The 24,017-nt window shown below is 37.5% G+C and overlaps 1 protein-coding gene across 2 annotated transcripts in view; it reads left to right on the top strand.

Moving 5' to 3' along the window:
• dally (division abnormally delayed protein) overlaps positions 1-24,017 on the top strand; it is a 60,321-nt gene that overhangs the window by 25,721 nt on the left and 10,583 nt on the right. Inside the window, exons 5-6 of one of the 2 annotated variants that reach the window (XM_018448690.1) lie at positions 13,219-13,505; positions 22,637-22,803. In XM_018448690.1, the coding sequence (XP_018304192.1) occupies positions 13,219-13,505; positions 22,637-22,766 (417 nt within the window). In that variant the 3' untranslated portion in view covers positions 22,767-22,803. Of the gene's footprint in view, positions 1-13,218; positions 13,506-22,636; positions 22,804-24,017 lie in introns of those variants that run through there. The other variant, XM_018448691.1, reaches the window with a different exon arrangement.

Raw genomic sequence — 24,017 nt, forward strand, 5'->3', positions numbered from 1 at the left:
TGCTGAACATATTTTGAGGAAATATGAAATATCAGGAAGACAAATTTCATAAAGTACAACGGATTCCTTTTAGATGTGCGTCATTCTTGTACTTTTCATATTGCACGGAAATTTCCTCGTAAATATAAAACGTAGTAATCTTACATTGCAAAACAATTCAATGATTATAAAGCCGCGAGGAAACGCAATTCTACGACGAGATTATATTTATGAGAATCCTACATGATTTCACTTCTTTTAGCGAAAAGGAAATAGGAGAGAAATTCGCGTAAAGAAGAAAATAAAGGTATTAGAGAATCCCTCGCCAATAAAAAATCCCATCGATAAAAGTCTTACTGAACTTATTAGCAATAAGAGATGAAGCTATCGAGGGTAAGCCGTCAAACTTGATAACTGCGCGGTAACAAGAATACATCTCTGAAAGATCATTGGAATGAGAAGAGTAGGAGCAGAGTCTTCCTAAAAGGGAATTCGAGCGAACCCATCGTACCTGAAGGAACCTTGTGCACATCTCTTTCTTTCTTCTTCTTCTTCTTCTTCTCTCTCTCTCTCTCTTTCTGCCTCTTAATCTCCTCTTTCTTTTCCCCATCTTTCTCTCCCTCTCTCTCTTCTCTTTCAAGCACGTCCCTTCCGTGCGTTTCTTCGCTTACTCGTTGCGTTGGTCCCTTCCTCTTTTGATCCGCCGTTCTCTCTTCCTCTCGGTGGCTCGGTTGAATCTCGTCGGCTCGAATGAATCGAGTGGGAGCGAGACGGAATATGGAATAGTCGAAGGAGGAGGACCACCGATCGCGAGAGGGCGAGAGGAATGCAGAGCGAGAGATCTCGCTGTTGCCATGTGACCGCCGCCGCGACGGTCGAGCGAGCGAGCGAGCGCCAACGCACATCGACGACAATTTTTCCGCAGACCAATGTCCCAGGCCGAGAACTACCATTTCTTCTTCCGCTGCTCCTTTTTCTCACCAATCCGCTTATTCCCGGCGTTACGCCGCCTCGTAGCTTATTACGCACTGCGCGTATAATTTGTTCGTACGCGCGTATTTGTCGCGATCAACGTCCTATTCAGTCCGTCCTGTTCTCGCGAAATTCTATGCAGAGACCGGCTTGTTTCCCTTGAAATAGGTTTCATTTTTATTAGGTCTGTTTTTTATTTCTGCACTAGACTGCGCTAAAACTCTCTTGCTTTCGCCAAACATCAAACATACCTATCTCATTTTAAGTTATATATATATATATAAATGTATATTAGTTTAATCACAAAAACAGATCTAGTCCCCCCCCAAAAAACAAACCAGGTTCACAAAACGTTGGCATTAGCAATGGATCACGATGACGATAATATACTCTTTGACACCTCAACAGACCTATTGCTTCACTGGACTGCGCTAGAACTTTTTTCTCGCTTTCGTCAAATTTCAAACATGTACCGGTTTCACGTTAAGCACAAAAAGTGTACATTAGTTTAATTATAAAAACAAACCTATAGGGAATAGACAGAATAATGTGAACACCTGAGAAATATACCGTCTATTTGTTTTATTAATAATAAATTGGCCTGTCATTATGTGTAATGTAGATTCTATTCTTGTCTGAATAGAGATATGCATGCTTGAATAGTGTAGCAATTGCTACGGTGCGATGTTATACCATTCTTCTAGAAGAACATGTTCTAATTATTTAGAAGATATTGAAGGAGAACATCTGTTTCTCACTCTGCTCTTCGAAACTGCAAATGATATTTAAATTATGCTATTGCGTTGGTCAGGAAAGATATTGAAATTTCGAAGAACGGAGGGCAATTTTGAAAAATAGAGTGAGAAGAAAATTTTCTCCAACATTATTTATATAAGCAATTGAAAGATGTTCTACTAAAAGAATATTTTATTAGTAACTATTCAAATTGAGTGATTATTCGCAACAAGAATAGAAGATATATTAAAAGCAAATGACAGATCTCTTATTAATAAAACAAACAGTAAAATAATGTATTTTCAAATGTTTATATTATTTCGTCTATATGGAAAGGGTTTGTTGCAGTATCTTAAAATTTAGCTAGATATAGAAGAACTGAAATTAAGTCTGTTGGACCTTCAAAATAATTATGTAGGAAACTCAAACATGATGAATAATGCTGCAAAAATTTTAGCATTCTAACAACCAGAGTTTAAGTGTTTTACATACCTAATTATTTTGATGATTTCAATAAAGTCATTTTTATATTTATATATATCGAGCTAAATTTTTAGATCCTTGATTAAAATCATTCTATATATTCAACGAAAAAAATTGCTGAAAAATATATTTGTTTCGTTACGAAATAGAAAGTTGGAATTATCGAGACACATGCATGAAAAAATTAATATCACGACTTCGCAATATCGAAATCCTTGATGAAGAGATTGGTATGGAGAGTGGACGCTTAAAAGCCGAGCTTTTAGACGGAAAAAAGAGAAGAGTGAAGGAAAGAGGAAGAAGAGGAGAGAAAGAGAGAGAAAGAGAGAGAGAAAGGCGGCGAGACGAAATTCGTTAGAAGGAAACGGAAGAGGATACCTCGTGAGCAAAAGAGACGGACGTGGTGCGGAGGTGGTGAGGGGACGCGTGCAGGGGCGCTCACCACCTCACGGCGCGCCCATTGCATTCCACGCATCCCTTCGCCGTTTGCGGGTCGCTTTGAGTCGGGCCGACCGAGTGCCCAAGGATCGAATACTATCGATCGTAGTCATTTTGCGGGAGAGCCGGCGCGCGGTTCCGCTCCACTCCGCTCCGCTCCGCTCGGCTTGGACCCGCTCGTGCGTTTTATTCGAGGAGGATCCGCCTCGCGGGAGTTGGACGGAGTTAGGCTCACACTCGATCGCGCCTAGAAACGTCCCTCTCTAAATTACGAGCCGCATAATTAGGCTTGCGAATACAATTAGTCGAGTTACTGCTTGTGGTCTCTTTCGCCTTACTATTTTATCTTATCGTCGCAGGGATAAATGCGCCGCAAGGTGCATATTTAAATATACGTCTTATTGCGAAAGTTCTTGTCAGTTGTAAAATAAACTGACTGAAGAAACTTTGTAATAACGTTATATTATATATAACGTTTATATTATTGTTATATGAGAATAAATTTATATATGCACATGATCTTCTAATGTTGGCTATTATTGATTAATATATTGACTAAATTGTATTCGCAGACCTAGATATTTTATATCCCATACAGCACAGAAGCTTGCTGCGATATTACTTATTATGGTATGCGATATTGCTGGAAATTGCAATGTTGTTGCAACATTTGCAATGTTATTATAATATTACTGAGACATTGCTATATTGCTGCAACGTTTTTAATGCTACTTCAATATTGCTGGAAGTTACAATATTTCTACAATGTTTGCAATGTTGCTGCAATGTTACTAGAATAGTCTGTGCTGTATGGAGTTCTTTTGATTACAGTCTTTAAAGTCTAAACTCATTCATGTAACTTCACGTTTATGTTAGCTCTGAGGCTTTATTTAGAGCTAATCGCACTTTCCTGGAAACCGCTGAGCGCGAGTGTGCCCCGATCGAAGGATTCTCTTGGTTACCATTCGATCCCTTCGCCACCCAGCCCCGCGTGCCACAAGTTCGCGAGCCCGAATAACCCGCCGTTATCTTCGATCGCGCCGCAGACGACGGCGGTTACGATTCTTCTCCTTCTTTAATCGCGAAAGCGAGCGCGAACGACCCAACCGAACGGTGAACGCGCATTTCTGACGTCATCGCGCCACGACTAAATTGGTTGAACTTTGAGCCGCCAAACGATCACCGGATCGTCTTCGTCGCGTTCGGCCTGTCTAACCGCTCGTGGAATCTGTCGCGTGTCCGCGCCCGAGGAATTCTTTCATCGGATAATTATATCGACTGTGACGCGGAGGAGCGGACTCGACAAGTTACGTCGCAGAATAAAATTATCTCGATCTTCCATCACGTGCGTGTCGCATTTGGTATTTCCTTCCTTCGTCTGTTTATTATTTATTATGTCGCACAACGCCGACAGCGGTGAAGGAGCAAACAAGGAGAACGCGCATATCTGATAACTTCCGCGACGTAAAGACGTGGAATTCGACGTGACTACCCGTTGTGTCTAGAGATCCTTTAATAAGAGTTTGGATACGAAACGTCAGTTTTGATTGGTCTGCCATGTTTTAACAACTCCTGAGAGAGAAAGAGAGAGAGAGAAAGAGATAAGAAAAAGAAAGGGAAAAAGATAGTGTATGTTTCTTCTCTCTCGTGTGATTTTGCTAAAACTATATAGAGACTCTGCATACAAAACGCAACTTGTGTCCAAACTCTTATCAGGGGATTTCTAGTTGTGTCATCCGTAGAGACCTCTAATAAGACTCTATAATAAGAATCTGGATAGTAAAAATCGCGTTTTGTATACAAGGTTTCTAGTTTTAATAAAATTATTAAGAAGCGAGAGAAGACACATGTATACTATTTCTTTTCTGTTCTATCTTTTTCTTATCTCTTTCTGTCTCTCAGGAGTTATTAAAACATAGCGGACCAATCAAAAATGGCTGTTTCGTAGAAAAGATGGTTTTGCTGAAGCATTTAAAAATTTAACTAAATGTAGATCTGAAAATAATTTTATTGAACTATCAAAATAATTATGCAGGATGCTCGAATTGATTGCTAGAATGTCATAACTTTTTATTATTTATTATGCTTGATCTCCCTACGTAATTATTTTGATGATGACCCAATCAAATTATTTTCAGATCTGTATCTAACTAAAGGACTATGCCCAGTTTGGACCCCGACTGAACAGCATTGAGACCTAGCTATTCGTAGTGCATCAAAAAAAGATTAAAAAGTTCCATATGCACAACTTTGTAAAATGAATCCCTTGAGTGCTACAGCTGTTCAAAATTCACTATTAAAACCATGTATTGTGTACCATGTAGGATTGGTTTTATTCGATTTCTCGAATCATCTAGTATCTGGAATATGTCCAATCTGGATGAAGACAACTAAAACCTTTTTTGGATCCCAAATGAATAGTTATAAGTGATATATATTAATCGATGAAGAGGGGAGAGAGACACTCAAAGTATGAAACAAAAAGTTTTAATTGTCTAATTGAAATGTGACCAATATAGCACTCAAGAAACCTCTCCTACAAAGTTAGGAATTTTTGGTTTTCTTTTGATACCTTAAAATTTTAGGCATGTCTCAAAGTTGTTCATCCGGGGCCCAAATTCCTCTATAAAACTGGGCATAGTCCTTTTTAAATACTTGAGCAAAATCATTCTTTTCATGTGTCCAGACTCTTATTAGAGGGTATTTAGTCATCTGGATGTGTACCGCGCCGCGACATTGAGCGTATTCCCATAGAAGATGTCTGATGCGTCACCCGATGGAGACGCCTCTTGTCGCCGAAGAACGAAATAGATATATAGCACTTTATATTCTTCGCACACGGTCCCCATCGTTCCGTCGGGACGACGTACAGCGCGGTGCGCGCGGGCAGCCGGGTCGAGGATCCTTGGAATCGGTATTGTCTCCCGTAGTAGGTGGAGCAGGATGCGTTATTATTCATCAGCGGTTGCCCGCATTCTCTCTCCTAACCGACGAGTATTATTATCCAGCGCCGGTGTCACGCGTTGTCGTCGATCTTGGAAATCTCAATTTCGACCTACGATCGAAGTCGGGGAACCCTCGAGCCCCACACGAGCGACCAACTCGAAGTTTCTCGAAGGGAACAGAAAATTATATTCGCGAGATACTTAATTTTTTTCACGTTGAATGTTTCACGTCCGAATAAATACATACTTCACTGAAAAAAGTCTGATAATAGTTATTAAATATGTTATTATATTGATTAAATATATTTTATTTAGCGTATTGATGAAATACCTATTTAGTAAGTGTTACCAAATACAATAATAATAAATAATTAATAATGTTAAGCTCTATTTTGCAATGCAATAAATTCAATGATAATAGGTCAATATTAGAGCAAATTTAGATCACAAATATAAAACTAGTTTATTCCAATTTTAAAAAGTATATTAGTTTTCACAATACGATACCTTGCAAGGGACGTTTCGACTTACTTAATCATCATCAGCCAATGTAAAAAATCGAATAATATAATATATGACACAAACGTTATTATAATAATTTCGTTATGCACGAAAATACATATAATTTTGAATTAAATTACAAGTGACTACGAAGCCTGCATGATGACATATTAAGTGATATTCTTCAATCCAATTGTTAAATAACTGTTTCTTCGTTCAATAGCGAAAAAATAGAGTCCAATGTTAAATTTTGATTAAGTGAGCCAAGGTGAAGTGTTGTCCATGCCAATTAGATTTCGTTAGGTTGTTAAGAATGATACTGTACAAAATTTAATAAATTTGAAATGTAAATTCATGTGTCAAAATTTGAAGAGATTAAACGAATAAATAATAAACTTACAAAGTAATCTGTATGTCAGAAACTATTGAAAATTTTTATGTTCAGGCAACAAACGATGCTTCGTGTCAGTACAATAATAATAGCCAATCGTACACTATAATAACGATTTTGCTAAAATATTTAAAAATTTACCCATAGATACAGATCTGAAAATTTTGTTGGATCATTAAAATAATTATGTAAAACGTTTAAACATTGATGACAATGCTACAAAAGTTTTAATATTCTAGCAACCATTATTTTGATGGTCCAAATAAAATTATTTTCGTTTCTGTGTATCTAGCTAAATTTTTAAATACTTCAGTGAAATGGTTCTCTTTGTGTAATGATTAAAAAAATAAGATAATATTTAAAATAAAATTAGCGTCTAGTTGGTTTTGGTTGAAATTATTTCACCAAATTTTAATAACTATCATCTAGGCTTGATTATTATTACCAGACTTTTTTTCGTGTTTCTCTTGGGACGAAGAGAACGAGATTCTTGTGAGGCAACGATTAAATATCGTATACGTGTAAATATACGTTAAAACGGATTTCATGGTTTTTATGCTTTTTACAACTCGATTTTTTTTCAGACTTTACTACAATAATATTCAATGTTTTTGACATTAACCGTTAAATATAGAATTTCAACAACATTTTGATTCGATTTTTTTGGATGGCGAAATAAAATTTTATTGTAAATTTTCGCGAAAAGTAAATATAATCGAGTAACAATATTAAAAAATAACCATATACTGATATAAAAATAGTGTCGGCGATAAAGTTATCTAATTGTACAATAGCAGTTAAGGTGTTAGAAGCAATACATGCTCGCTTTGTTAACACGGCTATCACTTCGAATGCTTCTCTTTTCGAGCGATAATCTGTTTCCCGGCTGAATAGTTCTTGCATTCCATTTGAATCGCATACACGCTGTATATCAATTACCGGTTGCTATCTTTGCGAAAGGAGGCCTGGTCTCTCTTATCCGACGAACGAGATCTCCGCTTCATCGTGCTCGGTTTCCCGGGCATGTTTGAACCTCCGTTCTTCTCATCCGTTCGTTCTTCGTTGGCCTCGTTATCGATATAGCTTATCTACTAACATGAATATGGACGATATCGATACCACAATTACCACCCTCGTTGCCGAATACGCGGCAAAAGATCAATGATCCCATATCCTTGTTAGCAGATATTTCCTTTCGATCGAGATATTCTCTTTTGTATCTTATCGCTACGTATTAAATTAATATCTCGCTTGAAATTAAATTAAAATCCAATTTTATATGATAATTTAAAGTTATCAGGAAACGTGTAGCATATCGTGAGATAATCTATATTTATCGAATTCTTATCGTTTTTATCTATGTAGGTATATTAAAAGATAGAAATATTAAATATTAATATTTCATATTTCTATACATTAATTTATATAGATATTTAATATATTTTAAAGTTAAATATTAATATATATATATATATATATTACATTCATATTAGGCAGAATAATAGATTGATATGAACTCTCTTCTTCAATTTTTCAAATTTATTTGATCGCTACATAATTGTTCTTTTTTTAGAAAGAAACGGAAAGAAGTTTTGTTAAAGTATTAAAAAATTTAGCTAAATACAGATCTGAAAATAAATGTAATAATTGTGCAGGACACTCAAACTGATTATTAGAATGGTAAAATTTTTGCAGTAGTACTCATCACGTTTGAGTTTTCTATATCATTTTGACAACAAAATTATTTTTAGATCTGTGTCTACCTACATTTTTAGATACTTCAGCAAAATCGTTCTTCAATGTACACATAATTTGTAATATAGAGAGATAGCACTCTGATACCACTATCTTTTCAGGGTGCTAGATTTAGAAATCTAAATTTCTAGCTTCCGGCGTCAAAGGAAGCTTACAAGTAGCGATTAATGATCGCTCTTCATGCGGTTCTTTCTGAGATCGCCGCGATATATTCGGTACGTGCGAGCCGGTCGAGCGTGATCGGGCGCGGGCGCGTTAAGCGATAACATCCTAATCTTCTAATCCGCCTCGTTTGTCCCACGAGTGAGAAGCGGAACTCATTGTCGCCACTTGCCGTAGAACGGGTCAAGGGTATAGCCCTCCCTGACCGGTAAAGTATCGCACGTACCGAATATATCGCCAATATATGCCAATAATAAGGGACTCGCGCGCGAAATTTCTCTCGATAAGATTCCGCGCGCGTTTCGCAGCGGAGATCTATTCTCACTGATTGTGTCGTCCCATCCAGTTTGACTCTCTTTTTTCTTTTGTCTTTCTTCAGTTTATTTTTTTTTTTGCAATGCACGCCTATGGGACCATTTGTATCTGCCCCTTTTGGACAAATATAATCCTTCTGTTTCTCGTAATTACGTCATATCTCGGGCGATGGAATTAAGCCGGTGGATATTACATCATGGAAGATTATAGGAGGGTTCCTTTGGAGTTCCAAATTTTTAGAGATTTCTATGGGAACTCGAGTAGAGTGGCTTCCGTAAAATTGTTGCATTGGTTTTTAACGCGTACATTTTTTTTTAATTTATAATAACGTTATATAAAAATTATATAAAATTATATTAAGTGATTTGTTTGAGCTTCTTAATCTTTAGCGGACGGGAGTCTATTTTAAAATTTTATAGGTTTTCCTTAAAATTTATAATTCGTTATTTCTAGAATTGGCAAGCAACGCGTTACTTGTAACGTTAATGGTAACGAATATAATAGTTATATATACTTTTATCGTTACTTTGTACATGTATACAATATATATGGTGTATGGAATGTGTGTAATAATAATAATAACAATAAGCGATTTTCAAAAGAAGAGTTATGTTTGATCGTGTTGCGATTAAACATAACCATCATAATTATTATAGATCTCGTGTTGAACTGGTCCAGTGATCAAGACAATTGGATGCTACTCTAAAAAAGAATCATCAAAATTTGGTGAAAAAGTAACAGAAATTATCGGACTCGTTACTTTTTAAAATCAATAGCGAGTAACAGTAACGTAATCGCGAGTAATTTTTGTGAAGTTACTTTCCTCTACAACCCTGATTATTGCCTTGCATTTCTTTTCTTCAAAAGATGATATTGTTTCAGCACTACTATAGCGGCTTTTTCGTCCTATAAAGGTTAATATATAATTTTATATTTATATTTTTATATTTTTTTACTATATATTATATATTTTATATTTATGTTACATTTTTTTACTATATATTTTATCCTTTTAATACATTTTTCATATCATTTAATATAATTGGTCTTTAAGCCATTCAACTTTACTAGAAAAGATGTAACATCCTTATCTACTCCTCTTCCTCCGACGGGAAGCAATGAAAGAGAAGTCATTAAACCATCAAGTTAAATGATTTAAATCAGTTATATCGCAGACACGGTTTAAATGCCAGTCTTATCTGCATAACTGTACTTTAGAATTGCCGGTTATCTTCTTTTTTCTAGAATTAATAAGAAATAAAGATTTCTCATTGAGAAGCCTTTATTTCTTATAAAAAGCCACTTACTTAGCTTGACTGCATAAATCAATATATAATTGATATAATCCACACTGTCAATTATATAATACTGTTAGTTCTTTTACGAAGCGTAATATGCAAGATCGCATATTTGCAAAATCACAGTGGGACAATATTATCGTCCTACTCATTTGGAAGTCTTCTCACGGTAGATGCACGGCATTCCAAACTCGCCCCGTGTTTCGTCCACTTCGCTCGAGTAGAGAAAGGATCGAGAGAAGGAAGGATGGAGAAGTCGCGTCTCTCGGAAAGAAAGGGAAGAAGGACGGAGAAGGAGAGAAAGAAAAAAATGAGAAATCGAGAAGACGAGAGACGAGAGAGCGAGCGACGTTTGAACGCCCACGCGTGCCGTCTTAATTACGCTCGGCCGGCCGGTTTTACGATTATGCCGCCTCGAAGAGCCCGAAGAGCAACCACCGCATTGCCGAGGCCCAGGCTCCTTTTATGGACCGCGTTAAAAAGTAATTAGGACAGAAAGGCGGCGCGGGAGAGATGTCAACGATAATTTTAATGACTATTGTAGTATAAACGGTGGTGCGGCTGATAAGGTGATAAACGCTCTTAATTCGTTTGTTTTGATCTCGATGACGATAAAGCGGGTTCATTGCCTATCGCACGACCTGGTAAAAATCACAAAAGCAATCTCCCTGGGTAACTATTGTCGCGATGAGAATGTAAGACCTCACGTGGAGTACTTAGTCAAGTTCTTACTTGAAGCGTTACTTATTGTGGTCTCGAGAAAACTTAAGAAACTTCAGCGTGATAAACAAGGATCTTTTGAAGTATTAAATTTTGATTTTAATGAACTTTCATATATATATATATATATATATAATATAGGTAAATTGATGAATGTATAAAATATCAATTGGAGTGGAAAAACAATTTTAAGGGATGAATTTTCATTCTTCATAATTAAAGCAGTTTAGCTCTTTTTTTGTTATATCTCAAAAACTATTTAAGATAAAAGTTTCGTACAAAAATTTTATAATAAAATTATCTTTATTTATTCAATAATAGTTTAAAAAATATGAATTTTGAAAATAATTAGTTTTAAAAAGTATTATTGATGTGTGGCTAAATAAAAATAATTTTATTATATACAAATATGTTACAAAGTTTTATCAAAATCAGAATTTAACACTTTCCTATTTAAAACATTGCGGTTTCGCAAGAACTTAAAAAAACCTCAGTATGATATTAAGTCTAGATTGATGATGAGATTAATAATGACAGGAGATTTCAAAAAGGCGTGAATCTATTAAAAAGAATGTACGAGTTTGTTATGTTGATTGACGGGATTAATAAATATAGGTAATGGAAGGCGATGAAAACGAAACAAAATTATATGTTTGATACATGAGATTAGTGACGATATAACTATAGGAACGAGGCGATAAAAAGTACTTTTATATCAGAAAAGAATTTTTTAAATTCTCGAAATCCATTGGCTGTCCGCACATAAAACACATTTATGACGATAATTAAAATTATGACCAACGTATTTCTTATTGCGAGTTGAGAAGACATTTTCATCATTGTCTATAAACGATACCGACGAATTTCGTATGACATACAATTTCGAAAAATAAAAAAATCTTAATTTGAACGAATTGACAAAAAAAAGAAGTGATGGAAAAATGGAGCAGAGAGGCGTTTTTTTTCACACAAAAACGTTTTCCATAAAATTGCAATCGACGAATGGGCATTTGAAACAAAGGCAGAATCGTTTTCGATTTGAGAGATAATATTTTTCTTCTTTTTATAGTAGCAGAAAACTTTCGCTCCGAGCGAAAACGCTTTTATCTTTGTGATCGAGCTATACGATGACGCGTAGAAATGTTATAAAACTTTTGGATTCGCGATGCGGATCGACCTGTTATAAACTCTTCTTGGCGAAATGAAATCGGTAAGAATTGTTCCTCGTTCGCCGTGGAATACGATTCAATAATTTCGCCATTGCGTGATTGCGTTTGTGGACCTTTACGTGATCCATAAATAGCAATTTACAACTTAAGCCGGCTGAAATATCGCAAGTTCTTGTACGTGATCGTTGTGAATGCACCTTAGATTACCTCGGGACACGTAATACACGTACACGTGGCTGGCGTGCAGAAGAAGACGAGAAAAGTTGCGCTTTTGGCAACGCCACGTTTCGGCTTTGGACATCTCCGACAGACATTACGCTATAAAAAGACCCGTGTTATACTATTTTCCAAGAAGTCTTGCAAAATCTCCGAGAACGCCGTAAAAATATCATCATCAGCTGTCATAATGTTTCACGTATTTCGCTGTGCTTTAGAAAATTGTGACCTCCGGAAAGAGCCCCGGCCACTCGGCGGTTTTGAGACGGAGAAGAATACTCTTTGGCGACAAGATACTGCATGCGTATGCGTGTGTACGCGCGTGTACGCGCGTGTACGCCTTGATTAACGCGTGAACGCGCCGAAACGTGGCGTGACTCGGCCAAGTGTAAAAACTGTCAGGGCGCGTCGCCTATTAAATCGTCGAGAAATTGACGCGTTGTTCGGAACGGGAACAAGTCGTTTCGCAGGCGACACTTGCCAACGGACGCGTCGTAGCTGGCAAAAGCTCTTACGGTGCTGATCTTTATGCGTGTGCCGCATTTACCGTACCACTTACAGCCAGGTGCAGCGGCATTGATATACAGGGTGTCACATTTTCGCGAGCATCGTCTCTCGATGTTCGATCTCTTTGATTTGTTCGAGTCTATTTTTTTCCTGATTAAACAAAAAAGAAGGCCCTCATCTATCATGTTACATTAACATTACATTCGTTTCCTTTTCATACAAATCATATTTTCGATAATTGGAAATCCTATATTTCCTGGTCGTCGTTTATAATTTAGAAATACTACCGGTATTTGATTTATCTGCAAATGTGGAAAAATCGAACCTGTTGAAATATTTAAAAACTAAATACAGATTTGAAAATGATTTCGTTAGATTATCAAAAGCACGTACAAGGAAATTCAAGCATTATGAGTAGTACTGCAAAAAGTTTTGACATTTTAAGAAGCAGCTTGAACATCCTACATAAATATTTTGCTAGTTTAACAAAATTATTTTTAGATCTGTATCTAGTTGAATTTTAAGGTGCTTGAACAAAATCGTTATTTCCATGTAGTCAGTTTCTTATCTCGATAATTTATTTATCTCGTTATACATTAATGACCGGATCGATGCCTTTGGCTTTTTTTCAGGTGAGAAAGGTGTGTGGTCGTTCGGAGTTGCTATCGCCCGACGAGAAAAGCCCAGTGTCCTCGGATGCAGCTGCGAAATCATCCATGTCGTCCACTGGCGAGGTGCATACAGCTGCGTCGTCGTTACCGTCTCACGCACAAGACAGCGTGCTGAACAAGTTGCACAAGCAGCTGGTTAACTTCCTAGCGAGCGTCCTCAGGTCCCGCATCTTCTACGGCACATTAGCGGACGCGATCTGCGAGGAGTATCCCGACAAACACTGCTGGAACGGCGAACGTGTTGGAGAGTGAGTACATTGGTTCCGACTATTCGTTTTTTACCGTAATTTTTTCATAAAATCAAGGTCCGTCGATGTTTTTCTCCCGACGCAAAAAATCGCAAGGTGCGAGATTTATTGACACGGGATCTTGTTAAATCATCAACGACATTCCATTTCTTTGACGTCACGTGTACATAATGCATTGGGTAAATATAAGTTCGCTCTAAACGCGTTATCGTATCGGACGAGGCTGCTGCCGCAACAAAAGAAAAATGGTACAACGCTCATTCGGCCGCTCCTCTCCAGGTCGAATGAATGCCGCCCGGGAATAAATGGGCGCGCGAGGGGTTAACAAACGCACGCGATTCGCTAATCGAATCCTGCCGTCGCTCAAAATCCAAGCCGCCACGCGGAATGCGCTTTCGTGGGAACGATCGTGGCGCGAAAGAAGCGGGCATGGTGAGGAGAGCGCGGGAGAATGGAACGCGAAGGTAGCTCTCTCGCACCCTTATTAATCAACCAGGCCGGGTGGCCTCGCCTTAAGATGCCCTCACACCGGCGCGGCCCGCTTCTCCTTCCCACCCTACGTGGATCTCACACGCGACACTTCATTTGGACTAGAGTGATTCCCACTTAGGCTCGAGATATTGGGTGCTTTCCAGTAACGGAACACAGTCATACACTCTTGTGACACAGTAGGCCTGTTCTTTTTAGCTGAACTTCTTCCAACGTGAAGAGAAAAGGAAGAAAAATGAACTGCGCAGAATTTCAGCTAAAGAGAACAGACCTAGTAATACACTGAAAGAGCAGTTTTACTGAAGAATCTAAAAATTTAGTTAGATACAGATCTGAAAAATAATTTTGCTGGACCATCAAAACAATTAGGTAGGACGACAAAATTGGTTACTAGAATATCAAAACATTTTGCATTGCTCATTATGCTTAAGATTCCTGCAAAATTATTTTGATGCTTCAACAAAATTGTTTTCAGATCTGTACATAGCCGAATTTTTAGATTCTTTTGCGAAATTGCTCTTTCAGTGTTAAACATGTCGACTTGTAGCTGAAATGTGGCTTACACTTAAATAAATACTTAAATGTTGCCTTTTCTGCTGAACGCAGTCATTAACAAGAATAGTTCAAATAACTGCCTATCTTTTTATTGACTTTAAGTTTTTTTAATAACGAATGATATTAAATAATTACTGAACGTTTATTGAACGATAAACCAATTATTGGTAAAAAATGGCGATTAGAAAAGGGAAAGCAGCTAATAAGAAGACAAGAACGCATTCTTAGATAAAAAGGATGTGCTACTCTTGTAAATCTAGGGTGCGGTCCACTTAACCCCGCAAATACTTCGAAGCATTCTTTCATTGGTCAATTCATAAAATTTTGTCTTCTAATTGATGAACGAAGCATTTGCAGGGTTAAGTGGATCGCACCCCTAGAACCCTAGCTTGAACGAGGTTGATCGTTCACGCGCTGAATTATACCATCTCGCGATCGATACGTGCCATTCGGTCGTCTAATCGAAACGTGCGCTATTCGTCGCTTAATTAACCGTCAGCGACGAAACGGAGAGGAATCAGACCGTTATCGGCGATCCGAGAGAGGAGACGTCCGCCTTTATCAACCATTGTCCACAGCCGCTGGAGATGCTGCTACTCGACCGTGAAATGAGAGTATCATTGAAGCGAGAGAGAAAACGAGTTTCGGACTCGCCTTGGCGATAATATATGTATAACCGATCGCGCAGTAGCTGATTCGGAAGATAATCGAACAGCGAACATCGAGCGTAAGCAGAACATCTAAATGAGATTCCGTATATTGCAATGAAGGGATGTCTGAAATATCACGTACGCACGAAGTACGATTTGTTAATTCCATAGACTGTAATGGACTGTACGTTTCCATTAGAGATGTGAGGATAACATTAGTAAGAGAGAGCAATAGTTAATCAGATACTCTCTCCAACATTCGTTGCACAATTGAACAAGTAAAGCATCTGATCAATTATTATTTTCTTTTACACGGAAAGAATGATTTTAAAGCATTTAAAAGAATTTATGCTAAATTAAATATTTAGTTAAATACAGATTTAAAAATAATTAGACCATTAAAATAATTATGTAGCTCGAACATGATGAGCAATGCTGCAAAAAGTTTTTATATGTATTCTTGCAACCAACTTAAGCAATAAAGTAAATCTGTATGTATAGTTAAATTTTTAGATACTTCACAAAACTGTTCTTTCCATGTACTAATGTTGTCCTCGTGTCTCCAATGGAAGCGCTATTACTTACAAAATACGATGTAATATTTTAAAAGAAAGCAACTGTCGTTTTGCTAAAGACAGTTATTTTGAACAAGTTGTGCGAGGTAAAGGTGTGCTCGCTGCAAGAGACGGTTGAGAATAAACTACTCCAAATCGAGAGACGTCTTGTTTTATTCGATTGGAAGAGGAATTTTAGTTAAAAAAAAAACGGCTAAAAATAACGTGATGCGTTCTAATACTAAAAATACCGATTAGTGGGTTTTTTTAAAAAAAAAGGGAAGAAGATCGATGCATGATGCAAAGATATATTTAAATGCACGGAAAAAAGGATCTTTTTATTAAAGTATCTGAAAATTGAGCTAGATAATTTAACTAGAATGATTTGAAAATAAGATTTGAAAATAATTTTATTAGATCCATCAAAATTATATAGGACGCTCAAGTTGGTTGCCAAAATATCAAAACTTTTTGCAGCATTGCTTGTTATACTTGGCCGACTTATATGATAATTTCGACAGTCATAAAATTGTTTTCAGATCCGTATCTAGCTAAATTTTTAGATATTTCAGCAAAATCGTTCTTTTTATGTAGGACTAGTAAGGCCTGTTACACAATAGGGTCGCAAGCCGTAAGCCGTAAAAAATTGACCAATCACAGTCGAATATGAGAATAATAATCGACTATGACTGGTTATTTTCTTACGGCTTACGGCTTACGGCTTGTGGTTCTATTGTGTAACAGGCCTAACTGATTGTGTGGATTGGAAATTTGGGAGTGTCTTAGATAAAAATAGATATATGAGTCATGAGGTAAGGATCTAAGCAAATAACAGGATCAAGGTTTATTATTAGGATATTTTAGAGTAGATTATATATAGTTAAATGAATAATGAAGGTAAGCATTCCTTTATAGAAATTTAATATTAGTACTGGCGAATTAATCACTTACTTTGAGTAAGTATTAACAGTATTTTCAATACTAAAAATAAGTGATTAATTAGCCAGTAGGTACTAGTATTAAATTTCTATAAGAGGATCGTTTGTCGAGAAAATTATAAAATATTTAAGAATAGAAAACCGTATTGCGATACGTAACACTTCGCATTTCTATTATATTTATTTATATACAGTATATAAGCCTATGTAGTTAATTCGATACCTGGAGCTCGCCGGCTGCGGCATACATATGTAACACTTCCGCGACGGAAAATGAAGTTTTCAGCAAAATGTTGCGCGACCTCCTACTATCTAGGCTCTTCAATTGTTCCCTTCACGCGTATCTTATTCTCTTTGTATTCCGTCCGGGTGGATTCCGTGTAAACGTCACGCGCGAGGTACGCGGCGGAATCCCGCATGTACCGTGGATGCGATTTTACGGCAAGCCCGTGCTTCCTGGACTGCGGCAGCTCCCGCATCGCGAAAACGCGGGGACCGCCCGATAACGTATTCCCGGCAGACGCGGCCGTTAAATCTCCTGAAATCCAGGTTTACTCGAGCCGACGCGAGTTCCCGCGCGGTCACCGCTCGTATGCACGAATGCGCACACGTGCATACAAATATACACACACGCCGTTCGCGTGCCACGGCTTCTACCGGAAGAGCTTTCCCCCGCTCTCCCCCCCGCGCTCTCTCTCCCGCTCTCTTTGTCTCTCTCGCGCTGGTCTCTCTCGGCTTAGGCGGCGTACGAGGATAGTATCTCACCGTAGAAATCTAAATGAGATTCGATCCGTCCAGGAAGCCGTCGAGGATTCCGCACGATTCGATCCGGTGCGGGAAGTGAAACCGCTTGGCTCCCTCGATTGAGCGCGCTCGCCAACCCCGGTAATTCGATTCTACGGCGGGGGACTGATTGAAAAGCAGGCGTTTTTCACGCAGCATTCACGGCGGCTGGTTTTCCGAAAATAATTTATGTTACATGGTAGCGAATTTAATTAATTTTGGGTATTGCGCGGGTAAATTAAATTGACTAAACGGCCGAACCTTTTCCGCCGGTCTCTGACGCTCGTCACGAATCTAGCCACCCTGCTTTAATTCTATTTAAAAATGGATGCGATCCGTACGATGAATCCGATGGGGGATGTTATTTATTTATTTATTTAATTGACAGAATTAGATTGCACGGCGTACGACGTTAAAAATGAAAATATTGCTTAACTGTTTAAAATTTCACAACCACGATCCGAAATAGTTTTTTTATCGAGTGACATCAATCTCTATAATACATGATGCAGTTAGCATCGATAATAACGGCTATAGCTTCTTCGTCTAGAAGATTTCAATGCGGGGAAAGAGGCGAGGAGTCTGAAAAAAGAAAGACGTGACTTCTTCAATGCCACTCTCGGACATCGGCGAAGATGACGTCGTTGGTAACGGCATGAGGAGGTGCAGACGAAGCGTCCGTGGAACGGCGAAAGAGATCGAAGATGCTATACGGAGGAAGAGGAAGATGACGTGTAGAGAGGGTGCGACGGCGGGATAGGTGGCGAGAGAGGGATGGGAGGAGATGGCAGCGCGTAGCCTGTGGGACGCCAAGCCGCCAAAGAGTCTGGCAACGAGAGCAAACGGGCGCCGCAGCGTCGCCCGGTACCTGACGGTCCGCGTGTGGGTGCGACACGTATTCGCTCGTACACGCGGATAAACGTGGATAATACTCGCGCCTACGTCGATGTATACGTACATAGGTGTGTGCGTAATGCGGCGGGTCCGCCGAGATGCGTCGATCGCCGGACGACGTAGCCAAACACTCTCAGCCACGAGGTCATGATGTCGCAAGATCATCTGCGCTGCTATTTCTCGCCACTTCGCACTCGCCACTTCTCTCGCTCGGACGTGTACTTCCATCTCGCGAGATTGATCCTCGCCAGTCTCGAATCTCGCGTGAATGTTATGTTCGTAACAGACTACATCAACCGAGTAACCGTCAATCCGAACCGTCAAATCGTAGTCTGATATAGAACTTTAGGGAGATATTTATGGTCCGTTCTTATTTAAGACCGTCTTAAGTAATGTCTTAAGGTACTAATAGAGCTCTTTTGGCTTATGACATTTTAAGGCTCTATTTGAGATCAGTCTGAAATATAAGAATCGATTATTATGAATACCGGTCTTAATTACCTATACGGAATTGTCGTTAAGCTGTAATCACTAATCAGAGTAAAACAGTCACTAATTAGTTTGCTCTAATTGGCTGAAAAGTAATCGCCAAATCATAATCGCATAATCGCTAGTGTGATTACGACTTTAGACAACGTTCATGTTTAAAGATTTTTCTTTTAAACTCTTTCGTAAGACAGTATTTAATCCTCCGAAGTTGATGGTCTATTGGACACATTCAATTATAAATCTCTCTGTAAAAATGTGAAACAATTCAATTTTCTTCACTTACATCTGCAAATTTAGATTATTCTTATTAAAATATACTTGCAATTAGTTTTTTTTTATACAAAGGAAAAAATTTGGTGTCTTCAGCAAAACTGTTTAGTGAAGCATTTTTTAATAGTGTAGTCGAAATTTTTTTTATATAACAAAATTTAATTGCTTCTGCGAAATACATTTTTCTGCTTTGTAAATAGCAAAAATATTTGTTTATACTAACTGAACAATTTAGTATAAACAAATTTTTTTTATTGTATATATGTATTTTAACTAAATATTTTATCGTTACAGCAAAATTTTGATTTATAGAAATACATTTTTTCTAGTATAACGGTCTGCACTGTCAATGAGAAAAAAAAGTTGAAATATTCAGAAACAGACGTTACTTGTGACTTTTTCTTCAATATTTATTGGATATAAAAAATTTGACTATGATGACAAAATATACATTTCTATGAAATATATTTCATTTTTTTTTGTTAACTATAAAAAATAGAATGAATAGTTTGCTAGAAATAAAATTTTATTTCGCCATTTTTTTAAATAAGAATTTATTTCAGTGAAATAAATATTATACCCCACAAATTAAAGTATCTTTTTCTCAGGTTAATGAATTCACTCAATTATAAACCTCTTTGTTGAAAATATGAAACAATTAAGTTTCCTTTATGTTAAATCTGCTGGATTATTCTGATTAAAATACAATTTAGTATTCATTCTTTTTTATACGTTCATTTTGGTTCCTTGAAATTAATGCTTTTTAATTAGCATAAATTAAACAGATTTTACAAACCCAGCATCAGTAACCGTGTTACAAATTTTGACTCTGAAGAGTTAAAGCAAAACGAAGATTGCGCGTTACAAAAAAAAATACGCCGTAGTTTTTCTTTATTTAAAATATGAATGTAACGCAATACTGACAGATCAGTTTTATTTACTTTCGGAATAACGTTCCACGTCGGAATATAGAATGAATGGCAGTTATCGATAATTCAATATGTCGTCGTTAATACTCGCAGTCGACGGCATCGCGCTCGCTCTGAACACAGGAATGATCCCGATTAATCTCATCCGGTGACACGCACTCCGCGGTTCGATCGTCGTGATGAACCGCGGAACCTGATATCTGAATCGCGTGCTGAAACCGTATATCGTCCGTGTCCGATACGGCTTATGGAGAGGCGCGCTTTGCGTCGCTGTCGGCTACCGGGGCGATCACGTACCCGCTTCGGAAAGCGAGTTCCCCGACGATGACTCGGATCATCGACGACGAGTATACTTACGTCGCGACGTCACAAATCCCGACACCTTCGCGACGTGTAACGCGATGACGCTGCGCCGAGCGCTAACGCGCATATTCATCGATCTACTTCGTCCTGCCGTGAGGCGAGATCACTGACAAACAAGAGAATACCTCGGGAATAATTGGAGCGTGCGTTATGCGAATTAACGGCACAAAGGACCGAGTATAACGTTTACGAGAAAAAAAAAAGAATCAAAACATACCTCACTGGTCAGCAACTCGCTGTAATTAAATCGAGGAGCGCACGAGCGGAAACCCTGATGCGTTCTGAAAGCGTGTTAAAACTTTTATTTCATTTTATAGAATATTTGAGAAGTTAGCTGAGGTCCATTAGTTGTTAAGTCACAATTATAACCGATTAAATTACACAAAAGCTCAATTTTCTCCCTTTTTCAAAATAAAGTTTCCGTTTACACACTTTCGCATTCGCGTCGTGAGTTGTAGAACATTATAGCTTTTTATGTTAAACGTCGGCAAATGTGATTCAATTTTTCTTCATAAATCTAAAAGAAATAGCTAATATACATAAATCGAAGATAAATGCATAGATAACAATAGGAGATACTTTATAAAAAAGAATGCGCTTACGCACTGCGTCATCAACGAATCGCGCGTATCGCAGTACGATCATTCTTCTAATTTAGCCGCAGCTTCATCGACACGCTCGGTTGACGTCGAATAGTGCGGACGATATATTAGCATATGCTTATCCGATACATCGTTCGAATGGGAATGAATTGCGCAGACGATATATGTTATAAATAATACATTCGCGACGGATGATGCCCGCATATATATATCGAGACATTTCGAGAGATAGCATCTACTGGAATATCAATGTTCTAGTGACGTGAATAGCGAGTCATTCATAGAGACCCTCGCTCGGTCCATTTGTCGCGAGGGTATTAGTAAAAATGCGCCTTTTAAGAAGTCAGCCTTAAGCTCAGGCTTCGAAGATAAACGCACGCGCGGTCTTGCTCGATTTGCAGTACGATTGATAGAAAAAAAAATAAAGATTTATAATTTTTTAATAAAACGTTTAAATTTTTAAAATTAAGTTAACATTAAATTAATTAAATAAAATTTAAAATTAAATATGAGTAAGTTTATATGAGATAAATTATATAAAGTGTCACATACAGAAAGGTTATTAAGTCGAGCTGATTGACAATGCCAATACTTGTAAAATTTTGTTATACATCTACCAATGACAAAAATATAAATATAATAATAATTTATATAAGTCGCAAACACATTCCGACCTTTAATGGGATTATCTTCAATGTACAAAAACAAATATCAAACCTTTAAATTATAAAAAGATATTCTATCCAATCGTTATCTGTCGGCGATTATTACCTGACGGACAAACAATTAGATAAGCATCTTTTTATACTTTAACAGTTTGACATTTATTTTATTTTTCCACATTAAGAATGATCCCATTAAGATTCGAAACATTTGCGACTTATATACGATATTTACGTTCTTAAAAGAAAGTCTGATAATAATTAAATGTTGAATAAAATATCAAATATCTGGTTTCAAATATCCGGTTACACTGTTAAATCTATAGTGTCAAATTTAATCTAATGTGAACCGCCACTGGTCCTATTAAATACATCGTTATTTTTTACTAAAACGATAATTAAATTTGACATTATATTGTCAATTTGACAAAATTGTTTAGTGTCAAATATAATTGTTCTAGTATAAAACAACGGTATAATTAAATAGGAGCAGTGGCGCGACTTACATTAAGTTCAACTTGACACTACATTTTAACAATGTAATATAACCAAAAATATAATTTTATTTTTCTAAATGTTTAGTGAGTATTATCAAACATAATAATATAATCGTTTGGTAATTTTTACTAAATTTAGAAAAGTAAAATTATTTTTAGTTATATCAATCCAATATTTGATTGAAAATATTCTTAACATTTAATAGCTATTATATCAGACTCTTTTTTAAGTATACATTTATATTCCCGTACATGTCTGTATAATTTTAAATGATTTTTAAATTACCTAAATTAAAATCGAATTAAATTATTGCTTTGAATTTTAATTTCGTTAGAATCACAGTCGCGATGCAAATTTGATAAATTTAATGCGAAACTGACCGTATTGTAATTAATTTTTTTTCGGTTAACGAGAGGCGTTCGTTAAGCTCTAAATAATAATCATTGTCTTCTCAGCCACAATGCCGTGTCCGGTTTTTGTTCCTGCCGAATTGTCGTTCTTCTCCACGACGCACGATCAGTGGTATCTTCTAACAATCGTGAGAACGCGCTGTATCCGGCCATTAAGGAGACTAGCCGCGATTAATTTAGTTGCGTTTAGCGCTTCAATGTGATCAACGAACCGCCGCAATAATCGAGCGAACTTCTTGTCGTTCATCCGCTCAATTATAAAAGCACTTCTCCTTGCAGCGAAATAACTTTGATTAAAGCGATTCTAAAACGAAGCTGCTCCTCGATACGGCAATTTCATCTTGATTGGATGCCTTCTCTATGGCTATTTCGATCGCGTTGTCGGATTTCTCGACACAAGCGCAATGTAACGAGAACAACAGTCGTTACTCTACATTCCAACGTTATCTATACATGAATTCTAAATCGAAAAAAAATTCGCTGACTATTTTTCTTCGACACACACTGTAAAAAGGATATGTTAAAATAACATACGTAAAAATTGTAATTTTACATGTAATTCTTTTACTGCAGTGCATATAAAATATCAGTTATTACGTTACGTCAATTATATACTTTAATTAACTTTGTGATTCATACTATATATAAGACATTAAAGTTGTAACCATAATTACCTGGACTTAATTACCATTCGAAAGCGCACACACGTATCGTAGTTTCATATTTTATACCGCGGTGAAAATTTTTTTCTACGAAAAACCACAAAACTAGTTTATTGCATCCAAGTGTACGAATAATGCAAAGGAAAGCTTCGTATTATCCAAGATACAATGTTGGACCACCGCCTTCTTTGAAATGACAAAACGTGGCCCAGGAGGATACGACTTTCGTATATAGGTCGGAAACCGATGTCCTATTTCGCGCACGAGATGATACGGGTACCTCCTTGCCTTCGGAATCCACGGAATAATGGCGGCGTCTCATGGCGCTCTTTCTCGGCATTGAAATATTAATCTGCCCTAAAGCACGTTCCATCTCCCAGCGCTGGAGATCGATGCGCGCATACATGCCTCACAGCTGAACCACCTATACGCGATATAAAGGCCGCCGACCCTCATATCCGTCACGTCCCTCTTTCTCCCCCTCTTTTATTCGCGGATTCTTTGACCAATTTGCAGCGGGCATTCCTCCGCGAGGCGAGGAGTTTAGGCGAGGTCAAAAAAGCGCTTGCGAGTTACGAGCTACTGAAAGTCAAACCTTACGTGAAATTTACCCCTCCATCCTTTATTCAGTTTCGAGCGAACTTTACTTAAACGGAAATTTAACCCGGGCTTTAATTACAAAAGCGTCGATCGTGTCCGTCGAGTTAACGGAGGAACAAAACTGTTCCCGAAAGGAGAAACAAGCTCGGATCGAAATAATATAC

The sequence above is a fragment of the Mycetomoellerius zeteki genome, unplaced genomic scaffold (assembly GCF_001594055.1).
Source record: "Mycetomoellerius zeteki isolate Tzet28-1 unplaced genomic scaffold, Tzet1.0 scaffold223, whole genome shotgun sequence".
NCBI classification, from domain to species: domain Eukaryota; kingdom Metazoa; phylum Arthropoda; class Insecta; order Hymenoptera; family Formicidae; genus Mycetomoellerius; species Mycetomoellerius zeteki.